Source organism: Tenebrio molitor, chromosome 1 (assembly GCF_963966145.1).
Source record: "Tenebrio molitor chromosome 1, icTenMoli1.1, whole genome shotgun sequence".
Classification (NCBI taxonomy): domain Eukaryota; kingdom Metazoa; phylum Arthropoda; class Insecta; order Coleoptera; family Tenebrionidae; genus Tenebrio; species Tenebrio molitor.
This window is the reverse complement of record NC_091046.1, coordinates 879628-898414: the sequence shown is the minus strand read 5'-3', so window position 1 is coordinate 898414 and position 18787 is coordinate 879628. Positions and strand designations below refer to the sequence as shown.

The window sequence follows — 18787 nt, the reverse complement described above, 5'->3', positions numbered from 1 at the left end:
GATCATGGGACCACCCTCGTTGCCACTTCATTAAGACGCACGGGGTGGGGACGAAAAGATAGGCGCCGCAACAATTTTCAAAAATGTAATGTAAACGTTAAATGGGTTAACAATTATTGGTAGTGTATTTGTATATTTATGGCACTTGCGGTCGAGGATGGACGGGGACTTTGATTGTACGTTGTTGGCCACCCTTCGACTATAATTTGAACACGGAAAAAAGTCCTTTTTCTGTTGGGTCTTTACCGTTGTGTCTTGCAGCTAGTAACGCTACAGTTATGACTAGAATTAATATTATGAAAGATAGGACACCGACGGCGGCGCAGAGGGTTCTCTCGCAAGGGGACCACTTCGAGCAGCAGCAGTATTGCTCGCGGACAACCCTGTAACAAATTAAAAAAAAAAGTTAGTCGAACCAAAAACTGGAAAAAAATCATCTTTTCACTTCGAAAGTGGGGTTACGATTTTTGGGAAATCGAGCGATCAAATTAATTTGTGATCGAGTCATCCATGAATTCGAAATCGTATGTCGTTACTTGAACTCCACACTCCAATAATCGCAGCGTGAAAACACGCGTTAGGTTTTGACAGTTGACATTTCATGCAATGGTGGTTAAGGTTACAACGAATACCCAGGATTAGACTCTGACGAAAAATTTAAATTAACAACAAAATTACCTAGAGGTGGAGTCTACAGTTTTTTCGGATCTATTCACAAATTACATTTGTAAAATTTCTGAAAACCAATTCAATTTTAAAAAGTCTTTAAAATGACGTAACTTTAGATCCTACAATTACGCGTATCAATCGCAAAAAATATACGGATTCAAATCCATGGATGACTAGGTTATAAATTAATTTATATTAATTAATAAGTATAGTTCATTCAAAAATCAAAAAACCACCAACGTCGATTTTCCTCGATAATTACTATCGGCAACGCTGTCTAGTGTAAAATTTGGTGAAAATTATAATTTTGAGGTTAAGTATTAAGTTTCTTGTTTATCTGGGCATGTTTAAGTAAAAATAATAAGAATTAATAAATAAATGAAACGTGCTGAGCAATAATAAAACAATTTGAACGACATTCAAAGCAATTTAATTTTATTTTGAATCAAATAATGTCATAATTTTAGGTATCCTGCAACGTGATCAACAATGACTGAGTCTGTTTTGGCAATGAAACAATTGAACAATATTCTGTTTCATAATTGGCACTGACCGGATGTTTTAACTTGACAAGACATTAAAAAAAAAAAAATAGTTTATGTCGGGTATGTTTATGCTATTAGCAAAATGACCCTTTGATGCTAAACGTCAAATTCGCCTGTCAACTCTGTCAAACCTGACAACCGGAAATGTGTTTAGATTACAGTGGTACCAAAATCATTCAAATTTTCATTGTTATCAACAGATTCAGTCATTCTTGATCACGTTGTATTAGTTTGAAAGGTACTATTTCGGACACGGAATCTTGGCCACAACTGACATTTAACTGACAAATATGTATGAACTGGCCTTTATTGCATATAACCCAACTTTTGACTCGATAATGCCATTTTTCTGCTTTTTTGATGTCACAAGGAAAACTTTGAAGTGATTTTTAATAATTGTCATTTATTAATGTCACAAATGCTTGGTTTACATCATTTTTTTTAGAAAAGTCCGGAATAGTATATCATCCCAATATCATTTGAGAAATTTTCAGTTATTGTTATTAAATCATACTTTGTTGAGAGAGGTATTTTTCTGTCATTGCATTTTTCGTTCATATTTAGAGACAATGTTTTCGAATGATAACAGGACCGACATGATCCTACTTACCCAATAGTTTTGTGGTTTAAATTATTTATACTATCCCACCTCCACCCGGCGGCACGGCAATTTTGCCGGAGTACATACACTATTACGGATAATACTATCAAGTAATAGTGCAGTGCTTATCAACATAATTACCGGCGTCTCGCCTCCGCATTTTGACTTTGTTGTGTATTATGTTCTGTGTCAATGTTAAGGAACTTCCTCACGATGTGACATGAGTATAATAATATACCTTTTTGAATTTCAACTACCAATTTGTTATCTAAATCCAGAATTTTTAAATTTTTTAAAAGAGATTGCGGTACTATTCCCGTTGCTGAAATTACAAGTGGTAAAATCGAAATTTTTTCTAAACACCAAAGATTTCTCATAGCAACGGAGAGCTCTAAATATTTATTAATTTTTGTGTTATATGTCTGTGTTATATTATGTGAATTTGGAACAGCTATATCTAAAAGATATGCTTGCTTTTGTTATTTATTTAAAATTATAATGTCTGGTCTGTTATGCTTAATATGAATGTCAGTTAAAATTGTACGATCAAAATATAATTTGTAATTGTCATTTTCCAAACAACTTTCGGGTTTATAAATATAATGTGGTTGTGTATCCTTTAATAAGTTGAATTTAACTGCTAAATTCATGTGTATAATTTTTGCGAATATATCATGACGTTTTTTATATTCGCTTTGAGCCAAAACGGTGCAAGAAGAAATGATGTGGTCAATGGTTTCCCCTTCAGTTCCGCAAATCCTACATTTATCAATGATCGATTGTAAACCGCATATGTGTTTTTTATAATTTCTTGTATTTATAACACGATCTTGTATTGCAAATATAAAACCCTCCGTCTCAGGGTGAATATTTGATTTCTTAAGCCATGCATGAGAGGCCTGAATATTAACTTCTGGTTGTTCCAGTTCTTTAAAGTATCTCCCATGTAAAGACTTCTGTTTTATATTTGCTATTGTGTCAGGTATATTTGGCTTAACAATGTCTGAAATTATATTATGACTTAAATTTAAAGGTGTGTAGCCTTTATCGGCTGAAACCAAAGCATTGAAAAAGGTGTTATCACGAGCTCTATTGAGGAAATAATTTTTTAGTAAAGCAATTTGATTTTTTAGCAGTATTTCTAGATTTGAAAAACCCCTACCACCGTTTTCGCGTGGTAAATTAAATCTTTCAATAACAGATTTAGGATGGTGTTTACTAAATTTGGTAAAAAGAACTCTAGTTTGAATATTTATATTCTGTAAATTAGTTTTGGACCATTTTATAACACCAAAAGAATAGGTCAACAATGGAACAGCATATGTATTAACTGCTTTAATTAAATTATTACCGTTTAATTTTGATTTTAAAATAGATTTAATTCTTAAATAAAATTGCTTTTCTAAATTTTCTTTTATAATTGAGTGTTGAATATGATTTGATTGATTAATACCTAAATATTTATAAAATTCTCCTTTATTTAAATTTTTAATGATTTCTCCTTCTTGAGTTATATATTCTAAATGTTCGTAATGACCGCGACATATTGATTGCATTTTACACTTATCAATACCAAAACTCATCCCAATATCATTTGAGAAATGTTCAGTTATTGTTATTAAATCATACTTTGTTGAGAGAGGTATTTTTCTGTCAGAAGTTGACTTTCATTAGGCTGACGTTAAAAGCTATTTACATATGTTTTATGTGCATTATGATAATGTAATAGGAATCGAAATAGTTTTATAAATTGTATTTTGGGCTGCATTTTTACCTGGTCAGGCTCCTCATATGAATAAGCCTGTATAGTCTGTTTCAAAAATAAATAAATAAATAAAAGTATGTAAAAGTATTTTTCGTGTTTCTTTCCTCTTTTCGTTTCTTCCGTTTTAACCCAATTCCATCTTATTTTTATTTTACGATTTTTCTCATCCCACCCAATAAAAATTTTCAGACAGCGTAATTATCCTCTTTATTTTAATCACGTGACTGGAAACTTCTGTGACTGCAGAGTCTAAATCCCCGTTGATTCATCAAAAATTTTGTCTCATCTTCGTCTCTTCCTCCAATTAATATTCCCACTTTCTTTCCGATTCCTTTCCCATCGTTCTCTAGGTTTCATAATTTTTCTATTCGTGGTTTATGGAGCAACCAATCGCACCGGCAAAAATCTTAGAGTTTAGTGTAAAAAAAATATCCAAAGGTAAGCTCCATCCCCTATTCTCCAGAAGCATCTACAGGACTCTTCTCTCATCCTCAAAAATTTCCTGATTCCTCTCCATTTCTTTTACACAAATCCCACCAACCCCCACAGTCCCTCAGAAGAGAAATTGTCGAGATCCTTTTTCCTACATTGAAAGATCAATAATTCCTGAAGAAACTTGCTATAAAACAAGAGAAGTTGTTCACTGACTCCGACCGTGGAAGCCTCCCAAAGCTGCATCTGTACTTATATTTTACTTTTAATTTTTACTTTCTCTTGCATCCGCAGTTCATTTTTTTACTCTTCTTTTATTCTTCTTCGGTACAGTCTTTTTTGTATCTTCCTGTCACGCCCCATATTCATTATAATACGTACCCATTATCTTGTGGTTGCAAACTTTCAAAAAGACGCCAATGGTTTTTGTTCCTTTTTGTTGAAACATTTTCCTTCGCAATACTCATCATTTGTTATGTTATTCATTTTCTTTTTCTTTTTACTTTGTACTTTGCTGATATTTTCTGCAACTCTTGATATGGGTTTTCTCTGACGTCATACATGCGATACTCCAAAACATCTATTAATCATTTTGATCCCCAAATATTTCGAAATATTTATCTTGTTAATGCAAGAAAAATGGATGTGACTTAAAATGAGTTTTCATTGTCAGATTTAATAGGTATGTGTATGGCTTATCATGGAGAAAATAAAATGCGAGATAAAACTCTGAATTAAGTATCGATAATAATAAATACATCAGCTTTCAGCGTGACATAATATACAACAAACCAGTTTGTTCTTGGTGAGATTTCTTTCTTTTTCTTTAGGTGATAAAGATCTTAATCTTATTTCAGTCTGGTGTATTGTTTTGTTCAGTCTTTTATCTAATCTACTACGACTTTCAGCTATTTGACTAAAATGTGGAAATTGTTTTTTTAATGCATTTAAATATAAAAAAAAAAATGTAAATATCAACAATAAATGTGAAATATCAAGGATTAGTTTTAGATAAGAGAGTTGAAGCGCCAAAATTATCTCCATCGAAAAATACAAACTTTACTACGTAAACAGTTGAGAAATAATTTTGAAAATGACAGGTGAAAAGGAAAATTTCGTGTAAATTTACGTAAAGTGGAACTCACGAAAGACTCTGCACGCTGGGATCCCTCAACGACGACCTCACACTGCTGGCGGCGCTGTTCGCGCGGGACCTCGGCAGGCTGTTGTCCACCTCGAAGGCAGCGTTGTCGATTCCTTCCCTGCTGGACTGACTGTGTTTCTTCGACAGCCTGCTGCTGTGCCTCTTCTTCTCGCTCTTGTCCGACAGCGACAGCTTGACGTTGTCATTGTGGGCATCGACGGTGATCTTGACCGAATCTCCATCCGTCACGTCGACCTCCGGGATCGACGTCGGCGGCAGTTGCGTCTTCACCTTCTTCTTCTTGGCGCCGTAGTTCTGCGACTTGGTGTGCCGGAAGATCTGCGCCTCCTGGACCGACTTGGGCTGCAAGCTGTGGCGGTAGGGGTGGTCGCGGGACTCCTGCCCTATCCCCGGCACCGATAGGTTGTCCTTACCCTGCGACATGGCATATTTCACTGAGGATTTTCGACGGCTCCTAGATCTCGAGGTGAGTCATGCACGTCTAACACCTGTTCGCCGAACAAACGCAAAGTTGTGTGCACTGTTTGCGTAACCAAATTGATTTACGTGTGGTATCAGTTTATCAGGTGTGGATATGGAAGGGTTCTCGAGATAAGATAAAACGACGTGGCGGGTGTTGTTGTTTGGAGTGGCTCGATGGATTTGATGGCGATATTTGCCTGTTGCTCGCGTATCGATTGCGATTCACGTTCAGGTTTCATTATTCATGAGGAATTGATGGCGTTTCAGGACGACTTCGGCTCATTCCTCTATTATTGATGTGGGAAATTTACGCTCATCTTTTAATATTTCACCATTCCGAATTTGTTGGCGATTGATCTAAAGCAACGACCGACCCGTAGGTCAAGTTTGCACTGATATTTTAAACGTACCGCAAGGATCTCTTCGTACACCAGCGTTATTATCCAATTAAAAAATCATCGATTAGTTAACATTAACAACACCCTTGTCAAACTATCAAAAAGGAAAAAACATTCTATAATCTGTGTCAAAATCAAAAATCCACCACATGTTGAATTATGTTGGCAGAAAAAAAGAAATCCCTAGAGTAAGTTTCATTTTTTGGGTTGGCCCAACCTCCTGCCAAAATTTGACATTTAACTGTTGAGTTTATTTACCTAACACAAAATCATTATTATGTGCAAAAAGGTGGTAGCTACCATATCATACCTTTTGAGTAAAATAATAAAATGAGTATAAAAAAACACGATGAACTAGACCAAAACGTCTGTCAACCGTTTTCTTTCATAACCCTACTTTTTTCTGACACATGCAGACACACTAAAAACAAAAGTTGACGACGTTGTCGGTTGTATTTTCGAGGTAGAATGCAGTGTTGGTGGATTTTTGATTTTGAAACAGATTATATAATTTCTTAGTTTTGCAAAGTTTTTTAATAAATCAATAAACACCTCAAGGTCTTTAGCAGACAAAAGTTTCTTAAACGTAGATGATACGACTCGCGTGAACTATACTCAATTTCATATAAATGTGCATCTAAGCAAGCCATGAAAATGTGATTTTCTGTTGGTATTAAAGCTAAAGCTAGTGACTTTGACTTTCAAAGTTGTTTGCTCTGCGCGAACCCTATTTGACTAATTTTTCATTTTTTGTCCATTTTAACATTGCTGATTTCAAAAGCAATGTTACGTCTTTTTACTGATTAAATTAAAGTAATTCTTATTTGTTTTTGTCTTTGTATTTTTACCAAGTAAAGATTTATTGGACATGACCTTCATAAATGTGACTTTTGTAATGTAAGTAAATTAAAGGTGCTTTTACACATGCACAGCTCACTTGATGAACATTTATATGAAATCAACTATAGTACTATTCCGGACACGGAATTTTGACCACAACTGACATTTAACTGACAAATATGTGTGAACTGGCCTTTATCGAGTATACCCCAACTTTTGACTCGATAATGCCATTTCCCAGCTTTTTTAATGACACAATAAAAACTTCAAAATGATTTTTAATAATTGTCCTTTATTAATGACACTAATGGTGATCAGCTGCTTAAATCTAACCTGACTTTTTGCGTGTTTTTAATATGCAGATTTGAAAAATCTTAAATGCAGTCTTTTTTAAAACGAGTGGTTAATCAGCTGTTTAAATCTAACCTCACTTTTCGCGTTGTTTGTGTTTTTAATCTGCAATTTGAAAAATCAGTGTTTTTAAGACGAGTGGTTCATTCACAATCGATTTTTCAACGCCAACTTCGACGCCAAAAAAAAAACATCCAGCACTGTACCGGGTGAGATAAGTTTTATCGTCAGTGCGAAAACATCCACTTCTAATCAATTTAAAATTCTCAAAAAATTCAGGAATGATTGTGTATCACTCTAGATTAGAACAGTCTGTAAAAATTTCAAAATTTTTAGTAAAACAGGTAAAGATTTTGTTTTAATTCAATAACTGCTACATTAATTTACATAATTTTTCACTGAGAGTCCTTTCAAACATTCAGGAAAATTTTGGTGTTATTGAAATCATGAAAACATCACCGGTTTTTGAAATAAATGGAATTTGATATTAAAGCGTAAAATTTAGCTATGATTTATTATTAAATTGGGCGGTCAGATCCACAAAAGAAATTGACGTAGGTTATTTATGATACCCGTTAGGGACTTAAGAATTACTAGAAAAGTGGTCAACAGATGTTTCCCAACAATGAGATATTTATTTATGACACTGCAGTTGTAAATCTTGGTCATTTTTCCCCCTTAATGTTAAAATTGAAATAATTCAAAGTTTCGTAAATGTGTTCTTTGAATTAATTGTGAATTATGAGCGTGTACTAAAAACGATTTTTTAAATTTTATGGCTTTGAATTAAGTGATAAGTGAAAATTGGTTACATACATTTGAAGTCTTATATCAAGGGCATGTAACCCTAAAGTTTCTTAATTTTTACTAATTTTTTAATAGGGTTAATCGTGCTGACGATAAAAGTTATCTAACCCATACAGTTGAAGAACTGTCTGTAAGTAGGTAGATACTGAAAAGAATCGATTTAGGATATTTTTCAATGAAGAAAATTACTTTTGCACAACAGTTATTTAACTGTTATAAACCATATCTGAGTGTTGGTCTAAGTGCCAGGATTCCAAAAGTCAAATGAGTCATTTCTGATTTTGTTTATAACAAATTAAAATTAAAAGATTATTACGTGATTCATCCTCTGCATTAGTCAGGTTTTATCAACCTTTTTGATTGTCCCAACATAAACAATTATTTAAAAATTTATGTAATAATTGCAATCTATAGATTTTATCTGATCTAATTCATGTAAATTCTGTTTAATCGAAAATTGATATTATAAACACAAAGAAATTTGAAAAAAAACACTAGCTTTGCAAAAATATGTTAACCCTGCTTATTTGAACAAAACTGTCATTTGACAACTAAATAGACTTACGAGAGATGAATGCAAATATTATTTCAATTGTTAAATTTATAAGACCGAGGAAGTGGCCACGGCAGATGTCGGATTTGACATCTATAGAAAAACTGTGGTGAGAGCTGGACAGATGCGTACCAAAATTTGACATCGATTTTTCCAGGAAACACTAAAAGGATTTTAGAATTGGTGAAGTGTTATCAGTTAAGGGAGAGATTTTCTGGATAAATTACACCTTTGAGTCATTTTCGCGGGTGTCGTTATTAAAATTTTGCGATTTGAAAATGTAATCTTTGTGTACCTACATAAAAATTTTAATCTTTCCTTGATTAACCTTGAATGAATAATAACTGATAAAAGAACGAAGATAACAAAGTGTACATCTTTAAAACAATATTGCAAAAAATGTAATGGCCAAGCAAGATATAAATAAAGCGGAAAATGATAAATGTTATCAAACATAAACACTTGGAGATGATTATGGTAATAAATTGTAAATAATAAATTTATGGAGTTGTTTTTCTTCGACTACCAGTTTCGAATTAGTTATTTGTACAACTAGTTATGAAAAAAGATACTTTCATAAGGTGTTGTACACACTATTTTTTTTGCATATCGAAAAAAGTTGAGAAATTTGGTTTAAAGGATTTATGAAAAATTACAAAAAAAAGGTATGCTTTGACAATCATCTCCAAAGAGATGGAATAAAATGATGCAAAAAAGTACTACTTTCACTACGATTTTTTCTGTAAAAAAAGTACTACTTTCACTACGATTTTGCGTGTAAAAAAGTGACACTTTCATTACGATATGCAAAAAATATTTATACGGAGCTTTCATTTAAATGTATAATTAAAGTAGGCTATGATTTTTAAATTAGATTGGCAACATTGACTGTTGATTGTGCAGATCCTGTCAATTGACTCGCTGTATAAATAAGAGGTTATGTAAACATGTTGACTTTTAGGATTCTCTCGTTCGTTTTAATCTGTGATTTACAGCAAATGAAGAGCTAGAGAATAACGCAATTTTAACAATTTATTAACAATTTTTCCATACCTGAAAAACAACGTGTTCAAAAACAGGCCTGGCACAATTCCCGAATTAATGCAAGTAATTACTGATAACTGCAATTTAATTGATGTCCCGACTTTGCGAAGGTCATTTGAAAACATGAAGCGAAGAGAGCAGCATTGTGTTTGGAAGCTGAAGGCAGACATTTCGAACCTTTACTCTAGTTCGTAAGTGTGATTGGAGCTCCTCATGATTCTTTTAGAATCGACAGGTCACACATAATGCACCCCTTTATGAAAATCAAAATTTCAACGTGCTCAAAATCACTAACTTAACTTTTAAGACTGACATCTGATAATTGAAATGTTAACGAATTGCCAACTGAAATTTTTGGTCACAGCCAACTCTAATTATTTTTTTCCTCGATCTCACGGTATTTTCAAACGCCTTTTACAAAATCTAAACAGTTACAGAGTTTTTGGACATTCAATCGAAAAATTACGGAATGCATTTCGAAAATCTTCAACGCAAGTTTTTATGGAATACAATTCACCATTTTCCTGAAACGGAAACTGACATAAAAATGTAAAACTGGCTTCAGGTACAACTAACCTCACTTTTGTAATTTTTATCATCCTGACATGCCAAAAATAAACTTTCAAATGTCAATAGTAACGTCAATTATAATGACAATAAAGCGTGGTTTACATTGACATTTTTTGAATTGACATAAATTTGACGTCTAAAATTCCGTGACCGCAACTGTACAAAGTTGATTCAGATAAGACCAGAAACCAGTAATAATAGTGGTGTCCCTCACGGTGTCCTGATTTGAACCCAACGGAAAGCACGTGGGATCATGTTGATAGTTTAAAAACAACTTTAATCAATTCGTCGACAAAATGAAAGATTTCTTAGTAAACAGATATCAACATGATAATGATGATGATGATGATGATTAATTAATAATAAAAGTTCTAAAATGTAATCTTTATGTCCACTACCGTACATTCCAATAAAGATGATTGATCAATTATTACTCATTTGTACTGACTCATATTTACAGAAGTTAATAAGAATAAGATAAGTATTGGATTTTTTTTCCTCAAATACCCACTTCTTTTTTTACTTGGAAGTTGTGGAAGAAAGTAGTACAAGTCAATTGACGGAAATAGTCCTATAAATAAAGAATAAACAAACAAAACAAATATTAATAATGTACAAGCAAAGACAGAACCGTTTTTCCTTTCGCGCAGATCAATAAAGACCTCGTAAATTGCGATTTATCCTGACTTTTTTTTTTCTACTTTCAAACCGAAAAATTCTCCTATTTGTGCAAATAATTACACGACAGCGACAGCTTCGAATTACTGATTTATCACCCACACAGAGCAAAAAAAAACACTCTGAAATCTGCCAGTCATGGGCATCAATATCGCATTAATCTTTTATTAGAGTCGGCGAATGTCAGAACTAGCGCACGGTGATGACACCTACACCGATTCGTGCGAACCAAATGGCACTGATTGGGACAACGACTGCACTCTAAGTGACAACAATTGGTCAGTTGCTGCTGTCCTTTGAACTCTACACTCATAAGAATAAATTCCTGTCACAGTATCATAACAATAATATTTTCACTGGAGCGATAACACATGTTGTCCGAGCTGATTAGCAAGAATTATCAATCACATGCACAGTAGTAACGAACGCGTCGTCGGTACAAATCATGTGGAAAATGAAGACGATCTGGGCGTTAATTTTGGCCGGAATTTACAGCAACTTGTGTGCGGGTGCGCCTGTTGAGGCCCCGCAATGCGGCTACCAAGTGAGTACCAGTCAAAGATTCAGTTCTTTTCTCATTTGAAGCTTCCAGTCGTGTCAACCGCTCAAGGACGGTTTCGTCAACGTCCATCTCGTCCCGCACACTCATGACGACGTCGGTTGGTTGAAAACGGTAGACCAGTACTACTACGGTGCCAACAACACCATCCAGAACGCTGGGGTGCAGTACATTCTCGACTCGGTGATGGATGAACTGAAGAAAGACCCCAACAGAAGGTTCATCTACGTGGAAACGGCGTTCTTCTGGAAGTGGTGGATCCACCAGCAGGACTTCGTCAAGCACCAAGTCAAAGCTTTCGTCAACAGCGGCCAACTGGAGTTTATAGGTGGGGGGTGGACCATGAACGACGAAGCCACCACTCACTACCACTCGATAGTCGACCAGATGACGTGGGGCTTGAGGTAAAACAAAATCTCTGCAAGGACAAGCAATATCTGGGGGATTTTAGGAAACTGAATGACAGTTTTGGCGAGTGCGGCCGCCCCAAAATCGGCTGGCAGATCGACCCGTTCGGGCACAGTCGCGAAATGGCGTCGATCTTCGCCCAGTTGGGCTTCGACGGTCTGCTCTTGGGCCGCATCGACTACGAAGACAAAGTCAACAAGTTTGCGACCAAAACAATGGAGATGGTCTGGAAAGGGAGCGACAACATAGACGCAGAGATCTTCACCGGAGCCATGTACAACACGTACGCGCCACCTAGCGGCTTCTGTTTCGACATCATGTGCAACGACGAGCCTCTGGTGGACGACAAGAGAAGTCCCCTCTACAACATCGACCGAAAAGTACGACTGTACTCTTGTTTCCATCGTAAATAATTTTCTTATTTTCTTGTGGTAGATCGACGACTTCTTCGCCCATTTGGATAACATGACTAAAGTCTACACCACGTCCAACGTGATCCTCACCATGGGCGAAGACTTCCACTATCAGGACGCCCACACTTGGTTCAAAAATTTGGACAAGCTCATCTAGTCAGTACTTGAACCAAGAGCCATCACTCAAAATAATCATCTGTTTGCAGCTACGCCAATCAGAGACAAGAGAACGGTTCCAAATACAATCTTATCTACTCTACTCCATCTTGCTACGTCAAAGCCGTCCACGATGCCAACCCGAACCTTGTTTCAAAGACAGACGACTTCTTCCCGTATTCCTCCGACGGTAACTCCTTCTGGACCGGCTACTTCACCTCCAGACCCACTCTCAAACGTTTCGAGCGTCAAAGCAACAACTTCCTCCAAGTGTGCAAGCAACTGTACGCTTTGGACGATTTGGGACCAGAGGATTGGGTGGATCTGAACGCCTTACGCGAAGCCATGGGTGTGATGCAACACCACGACGCCATCACCGGTACTGAAAAGCAACATGTGGCGGAGGACTACGCCAGAATCCTCCAAGGAGGAATCGACGAGTGTCAGTTCATCGTGAACTCAGCGCTGAGCGAGATAATCACCGGAGAGAACAACACAGGAGACAATCCAACCCCCAAACTTCCTTTGAATTCCTGCTGGTGGACCAACGTCAGTTCTTGCTCGTTCAGCGAGAATCAGGACGAGTTTGTCGTCACAGTTTACAATCCTTTGAGCCGACCTGTCACTAAATATGTACGTCTGCCGGTGTTGGGACAGGCGTACGAGGTACAAGATCCCGCAGGAACGAGTCTTGTGGTGGAGTTGATCCCGATTCCGGAACCGGTGTTGAAGATTCCCGGACGACAAAGTGAAGCTAAAGTAGAGTTGGTTTTCAAAGCCGCGGACCTACCGCCACTAGGGTTCAAGTCTTACTCAGTAAAAAAGAAGAGTGGAAACGAGATACTTAAGGAAGAGGATGTTACTGAATTGAAGTCTGGGGGGGTCGGGGTCGTACTAGACCCCAATACGGGGCTTTTGCAAGAGGTCATCTTGAACGGTCAGACGGTCAAAGTCGCCCAAGAATTTCTCTATTACGAGGGTTTCGTGGGGGATAATGAAGAACCGAAGAATAGGTCTTCTGGGGCGTACATCTTTCGGCCGGTTCCAGACAAGGACGCCGTCGTGGTTGCCGAAAAGGCACAGGTAAAGATATTCAGAGGCACGATAGTGGCAGAAGCGCAACAAATTTTCAACGAGTGGGTCAGTCAAACGATTCGAATCTACGACCAAGAGAATCTGATAGAGTTTGAGTGGCTTGTGGGACCCATCCCCAACCAGTAAGTTCAAACGTTGCCCCCCAAAAAAAAATGCATTTAATAAATTTCAGGGACGCTAACGGCAAAGAAGTGATCACTCGATTTACCACAGACTTCGCAACCAAATCCACGTTTTACACAGACTCCAACGGCCGAGAAATGCTGAAACGTGTGAGAAACTCCCGCCCCACGTGGAATCTGACCCTCGAAGAACCAGTCGCGGGCAATTACTACCCCATCACGTCAAAACTGTCAATCGTGGATGACAGCCGTGACCTTCAACTGTCACTTTTGACAGACCGGGCGCAAGGTGGCAGCAGTCTCAAAGACGGCCAGCTCGAAATGATGATCCACAGAAACTGCCTCCACGACGACGCTTTCGGAGTCGGCGAAGCACTCGACGAGATTGCTTTCGACAAGGGTTTAGTCGCCAGAGGGTCGCACTTCTTGGTTGTAGGTCCGCACACGAACAAGACTGGAGAGATCAGTACCACCGCCCAGGAAAGGGACATCGCCCAAAGAAAAGTTCTCGACGCTTGGGTCCTCATCTCGCCTGCTTATAACGACAGCAGTTACCTTTCGCAGGTGAGATTTGTGACGTTATTACAGGACCAGGAAGGAAGGAATACATTTTTCATTCCCCCCCGAAGGGGGGCGGGCTGCTGAGGCTTTCCAGAGCCTTTTCAGCCACACTGACGGGAAGATTCGGGATGGGTACGGTGAGGATGGGTGCGGAAGGAAGGTGGTAGGTACTGAGAAGTTGATACTGACCCAGCATTCGCCTTATCTGTGATATTAGACATCCCACGATGTGATGGTGTGGGGAAACCTCTGAAAAAACCCACACTAGATCAGGCCGCACCGGGGTTAGAACCCGGGACCTCCCGAATGCAAAGTGGCGCGCTAGGCGCTTGGCCACCGTGCTCGGTTTACAGGGCCAGCACTGCTTTTGCTCTTGGTCGTGGCGAGTCCCCGCCCACTGACCTCGACAATCTTCGTTGGTTAACTGTGCCAAACCCCACCCATTGCCAAACTCCGCCCACGCCCCGGACATCCCACCAGCCTAAGACACAACCCGGTTTTGTTGCAGTACTCCGGATTGCCGCGCGCCCTACCCAACAACGTCCAAATCTTGACCTTGGAGCCTTGGAAGGGTGTCAGTTTCCTGCTGAGACTGGAACACGTGTTCGAAAAGGGCGAGGACGAGGTTCTGTCGCAGCCTGCGGTGGTGAACTTGCGCGATCTGTTCACTCCCTTCGAGATTACCACGGTGCAAGAGACCACTTTGGGGGCGAACCAGTGGTTGGAACAGAACAACAGGTTGCAGTTCTCAACGAAGAAGAACGAGAAGAGGGCGACACTAGTCCAGGCGCTTGACGACTATCAGATAACTTTGAACCCGATGCAGATCAGAACTTTTGTAATCGAGTTTAAGAAAAAATAATATTGTTTGTGTGTTTAGATCCTTCAGACACTTGAAAGGCTATCAAAAAAGTTATTGTTTAGTAGATAAGGTCCGATACCAATCAAACTCTGTTACCAAGTGTAGGTATTTCAGTAATAAAAGATTATAAATCAAATAAGTTGTTTGATTGAGGTGCAGTTATGAAGTTACCCTCGACTCCGATTGAGAAGAATATCAAGAGTGTAGTCAGTTTGGTGTTGCAAATGTCTTTGGCGGCGCTTTTGTTTTGCGTGTTTATCGCCTTAAGCGTTGACGGCAAACCTGTGGTCGAAGACGATCCGATTTGTGGCTACGAGGTACTACTTTTCCTTGTGGAAAAATCTTCTAAGCGTTGTGATTCCAGGCGTGTCCAGAAGCCAGTCCCGACACTCTCAACATCCACATAATCCCGCACTCCCACGACGACGTCGGATGGCTCAAAACTGTTGATCAGTACTTCTTCCAAGGTCACTTTCGATAGTCAATGTGTACAAATGTCTCAAACTCTCACTTTGCAGACGTCCAAAACGTGATCAGCTCCGTGGTCGATGCGTTGAAGCAGAACCCGGAGAGAAGGTAACAAACGGTTCTGGTCGAAGTCGCTTTGCACACCTTTTTTTAGATTTGTGCAGGTCGAGACCGCTTTCTTCAAGCTTTGGTGGTCCCGGCAGAACGATATCATCAAGGAAGCCGTGCAGAATCTGGTCAATAACGGCCAACTCGAGTTCATCAACGGCGCCTGGAGCATGAACGACGAAGCCGCCGTCCACTACCAGTCAACCATCGACCAGTTCACTCTTGGTTTGCGCTACATAGAAGACAACCTGGGACGATGCGCCAGGCCTAAGGTCGGCTGGCAGATAGACCCGTTCGGCCACAGTCGCGAGCAAGCCTCGATTTCCGCGCAACTAGGTTTCGACAGCATGTTTTTCGCCCGGTTGGATTATCGAGACAAGAACAGGAGAATGGACGACAAAACCATGGACCTTCTGTGGAGAGGAAGCGCCAACTTGGGCAACAACGCGGACATCTTCACTTCAGTCTTGTACCAGCATTACAGCGCCCCCGGGGGCTTCTGTTTCGACATCGTGTGCAACGACGAGGTGATCATCGACGACGAAGAAGACCCAGACTACAATCTTGAAAAAAGAGTCGGAGAGTTTGCTGATCAGATGCGAGACCGAGCTGAGCATTACCCCACCAACAACATCCTGGTAACGATGGGAGACGACTTCCGGTACGAGGCCGCCATGACGACTTACATGAACCTAGATCTGCTGATCAAGTGAGTGTTACAGTACTTTCTGGTACTAACCCAAATCAAGGGGATTCGATTTGTTTGAGCAAACCTACAACGACAAGCGCATCAAAGTGTTCTATTCGACGCCATCTTGTTACACCAAGGCTGTCAACGATTACGTCAACAGCAACAATTACAATCTGGAGTTAAAAACAGACGACTTTTTCCCGTACGCTGACGGGACAAACACCTACTGGACTGGGTACTTCACGTCCAGAGCCACCTCCAAACACTTCGAACGTCAAGGCAACAACCTTCTACAAGTACTACTCGGTACTGCTCTGTACAATTGATAAGCTCGCGCTTTCAGGTTTCCAAACAACTAGCAGCTAACGCTCAAGGATCCTACGATAACGAGCAAATCAACACTTTGAAGGAAGCTGTCGGAGTGATGCAACACCACGACGCCATCACCGGTACTGAGAAGCAACACGTGGCCAACAATTATTATTTGCGCCTGTCGCGCGGGATGCAAAGCGCTGCCGATGCCGCAGGACAAGTACTCTCGTAAGTACCCGGCTGCAAGTCGCCCCAGCTTTGATTTCAATTGTCTCGCAGCAATCTGATCACCGGCGATGATACCAACTTAGAGTTCGATTCTTGCCTCCTCGCGAACGTCAGCGCTTGCACCCAGACCGAATCCGACACGTTTACAGTAGCAGTGTACAATCCTCTGAGTCGTACCCAAACCGCGATCGTAACTCTTCCAGTTTTTGACCAACAAAACTACCAAATTCGCGATCCCGATGACAACGACGTTCCGTACCAACTGGACGCGTCTTTGGCAGATTTCAGCTACGTCGAAAACGCCAGGACTTCCCAAACCACCCTGCAGTTCGCCGCGAAAGACCTTCCTCCGCTAGGTTTCAAGGTTTATCGTTTCTCGGCAGCCGACAAGCAACCCAAATCTAATCCTCTGCTTAAAAAGACACCCAATCTCTCAGTCGGTTACGAAGTAAGTTACATCAACTCGTTGTACTTCAGGTCTTGATGACAGTTTTAGGAGACAAGTTTCGAAATCAGCGAACAAACAGGGTTGTTGGAGTCGATCACCATGAACGGAGTCACTCTGCAAGTCACTCAAGATTTTCAATATTACACGAGTCAAAACAGTTCTGGGGCTTATATTTTCGTCCCGGTTGAAACCGATCCCTCAAGGGTCGCTGGAGGTCCCATCACTACCACCCTAGTCAGCGGAGATGTGTCCCAAGGGGTGTTGCAAGAGTTTGGCAGCTGGGCCAGACAATTCATCAAAGTGTACAACGACGACAAGAGCTACATCGAATTTGATTGGATCGTTGGTCCCCTCGACATCAGTGACGGCGTGGGCAAAGAAGTGGTCAGCAAGTTCTCGACACCTTTGGAGACGAACGGTCAGTTTTACACAGACTCCAACGGACGAGAAGTACTGCAGAGGACCAGGAACTCGCGACCCGACTACGACTACACCGACGAACAACCAATCGCCGGGAATTACTACCCCGTCACGAGCAAAATCGTCATCGAAGACGACGACGTCGAGTTCGCCGTCTTGACAGATAGATCGCAAGGTGGCTCGAGCATCAACGACGGAGAGGTGGAGCTGATGGTGCACAGGGCGTGTCAACACGATGACGGTAGAGGAGTGGGGGAGAACTTGAACGAGCAAGAGTTTGGCGACGGGATCAGAGTCAGAGGCAAACACTTCCTAGTTTTGGGACCCAAGGGCGGAAACGGTACTCAGATTGGTATTCAGCGCTTGCAATCTCTAAATGTCACAGTTTCAGGAGACAAATCTATCGCTGCAGTTGAAAGAGACGTTGCCCAGAGAAAACTGTTGAGTCCTTGGACCTTCGTCACCAAGCAAGTCGACAACTTGAACAATTTGCAGTTCAGCGGGTTGAAGAACAGCCTTCCGGATAACGTGCAGATTTTGACTCTGGAACCGTGGAGCGAAAACACTCTTCTCTTTAGGCTCGAGCACGTCCTGGAAAATGGCGAAGATGACAACTTGTCCCAAGAAGTGACAGTTGACGTTTCGGTACGCGAGGAGTTAGCGCGCAGTATTCGTTCTAATCCGTAATGTTTCAGGATTTGTTCACCTTGTTCAGTATTACTGAACTCAAGGAAACCACGCTTGGGGCGAATATGCTCTTGGAAGAGAATGTCCGATTGTCGTGGCCCGGAAGCAGTACTACCGACGACCAAGCTGAGAAGAGAGATGTCGACGATTTGACAGTCACTCTGCAACCGATGCAGATCAGAACATTTTTGGCTACCGTTTCGTACAATTAAATGTAAACGTTTATGTATCTTCACTGAAATAAAATAATTCAATTTGCGAAAGGTTTTTCCTTATCAACAACAACAAAGTGATAAAAAAAATATCATAATCAGTGATTTGGAATTGGTTTGTTGTCATGACTCGCAAAACACAAATCCTGGGCTGGGA

At 40.0% G+C, this 18787-nt stretch overlaps 3 protein-coding genes across 4 annotated transcripts; 2 read left to right on the top strand and 1 right to left on the bottom strand.

Moving 5' to 3' along the window:
• Nucleotides 1–69: 69 nt before the first annotated feature.
• LOC138130122 (uncharacterized) lies at nucleotides 70–5741 on the bottom strand. Its single transcript, XM_069046507.1, has 2 exons — nucleotides 5158–5741; nucleotides 70–383 (listed from the first exon to the last, which is right to left on the bottom strand). Exons 1-2 carry the CDS (start codon nucleotides 5598–5600, stop codon nucleotides 200–202), a joined length of 627 nt encoding a protein of 208 aa, XP_068902608.1. The 5' UTR covers nucleotides 5601–5741; the 3' UTR covers nucleotides 70–199.
• Nucleotides 5742–11176: 5435 nt separating this feature from the next.
• LOC138130102 (lysosomal alpha-mannosidase-like) lies at nucleotides 11177–15195 on the top strand. The gene is made up of 7 exons (XM_069046476.1): nucleotides 11177–11424; nucleotides 11473–11843; nucleotides 11891–12227; nucleotides 12283–12416; nucleotides 12467–13633; nucleotides 13684–14197; nucleotides 14703–15195. The coding sequence occupies exons 1-7, from the start codon at nucleotides 11326–11328 to the stop codon at nucleotides 15054–15056; spliced, it is 2976 nt and encodes a 991-aa protein (XP_068902577.1). The 5' UTR covers nucleotides 11177–11325; the 3' UTR covers nucleotides 15057–15195.
• LOC138130091 (lysosomal alpha-mannosidase-like) lies at nucleotides 15195–18681 on the top strand. 2 transcript variants are annotated; one of them, XM_069046464.1, is made up of 10 exons: nucleotides 15195–15373; nucleotides 15421–15523; nucleotides 15575–15632; nucleotides 15679–16341; nucleotides 16382–16619; nucleotides 16667–16863; nucleotides 16915–17311; nucleotides 17360–18071; nucleotides 18123–18376; nucleotides 18427–18681. In XM_069046464.1, the coding sequence occupies exons 1-10, from the start codon at nucleotides 15218–15220 to the stop codon at nucleotides 18628–18630; spliced, it is 2982 nt and encodes a 993-aa protein (XP_068902565.1). In that variant the 5' UTR covers nucleotides 15195–15217; the 3' UTR covers nucleotides 18631–18681. The 2 variants fall into 2 exon arrangements, with proteins under 2 accessions (XP_068902565.1, XP_068902556.1); XM_069046455.1 differs by having other exon boundaries at nucleotides 18117–18376.
• The last annotated feature ends 106 nt before the right edge of the window (nucleotides 18682–18787 follow it).

What these genes read in the sequence shown, in the direction of transcription:
- LOC138130122 (XM_069046507.1), bottom strand. Translation starts at nt 5,600, where the DNA reads ATGTCGCAGGGTAAGGACAACCTATCGGTGCCGGGGATAGGGCAGGAG. An exon ending in CCCAGCGTGCAGAGTCTTTC is followed by an intron (nt 384 to 5,157) that starts GTGAGTTCCACT and finishes AATTTGTTACAG; the next exon opens with GGTTGTCCGCGAGCAATACT.
- LOC138130102 (XM_069046476.1), top strand. Translation starts at nt 11,326, where the DNA reads ATGTGGAAAATGAAGACGATCTGGGCGTTAATTTTGGCCGGAATTTAC. An exon ending in CCCCGCAATGCGGCTACCAA is followed by an intron (nt 11,425 to 11,472) that starts GTGAGTACCAGT and finishes TGAAGCTTCCAG; the next exon opens with TCGTGTCAACCGCTCAAGGA. An exon ending in CAGATGACGTGGGGCTTGAG is followed by an intron (nt 11,844 to 11,890) that starts GTAAAACAAAAT and finishes GGGGGATTTTAG; the next exon opens with GAAACTGAATGACAGTTTTG.
- LOC138130091 (XM_069046455.1), top strand. Translation starts at nt 15,218, where the DNA reads ATGAAGTTACCCTCGACTCCGATTGAGAAGAATATCAAGAGTGTAGTC. An exon ending in AACCTAGATCTGCTGATCAA is followed by an intron (nt 16,342 to 16,381) that starts GTGAGTGTTACA and finishes ACCCAAATCAAG; the next exon opens with GGGATTCGATTTGTTTGAGC. An exon ending in AAGTGACAGTTGACGTTTCG is followed by an intron (nt 18,377 to 18,426) that starts GTACGCGAGGAG and finishes GTAATGTTTCAG; the next exon opens with GATTTGTTCACCTTGTTCAG.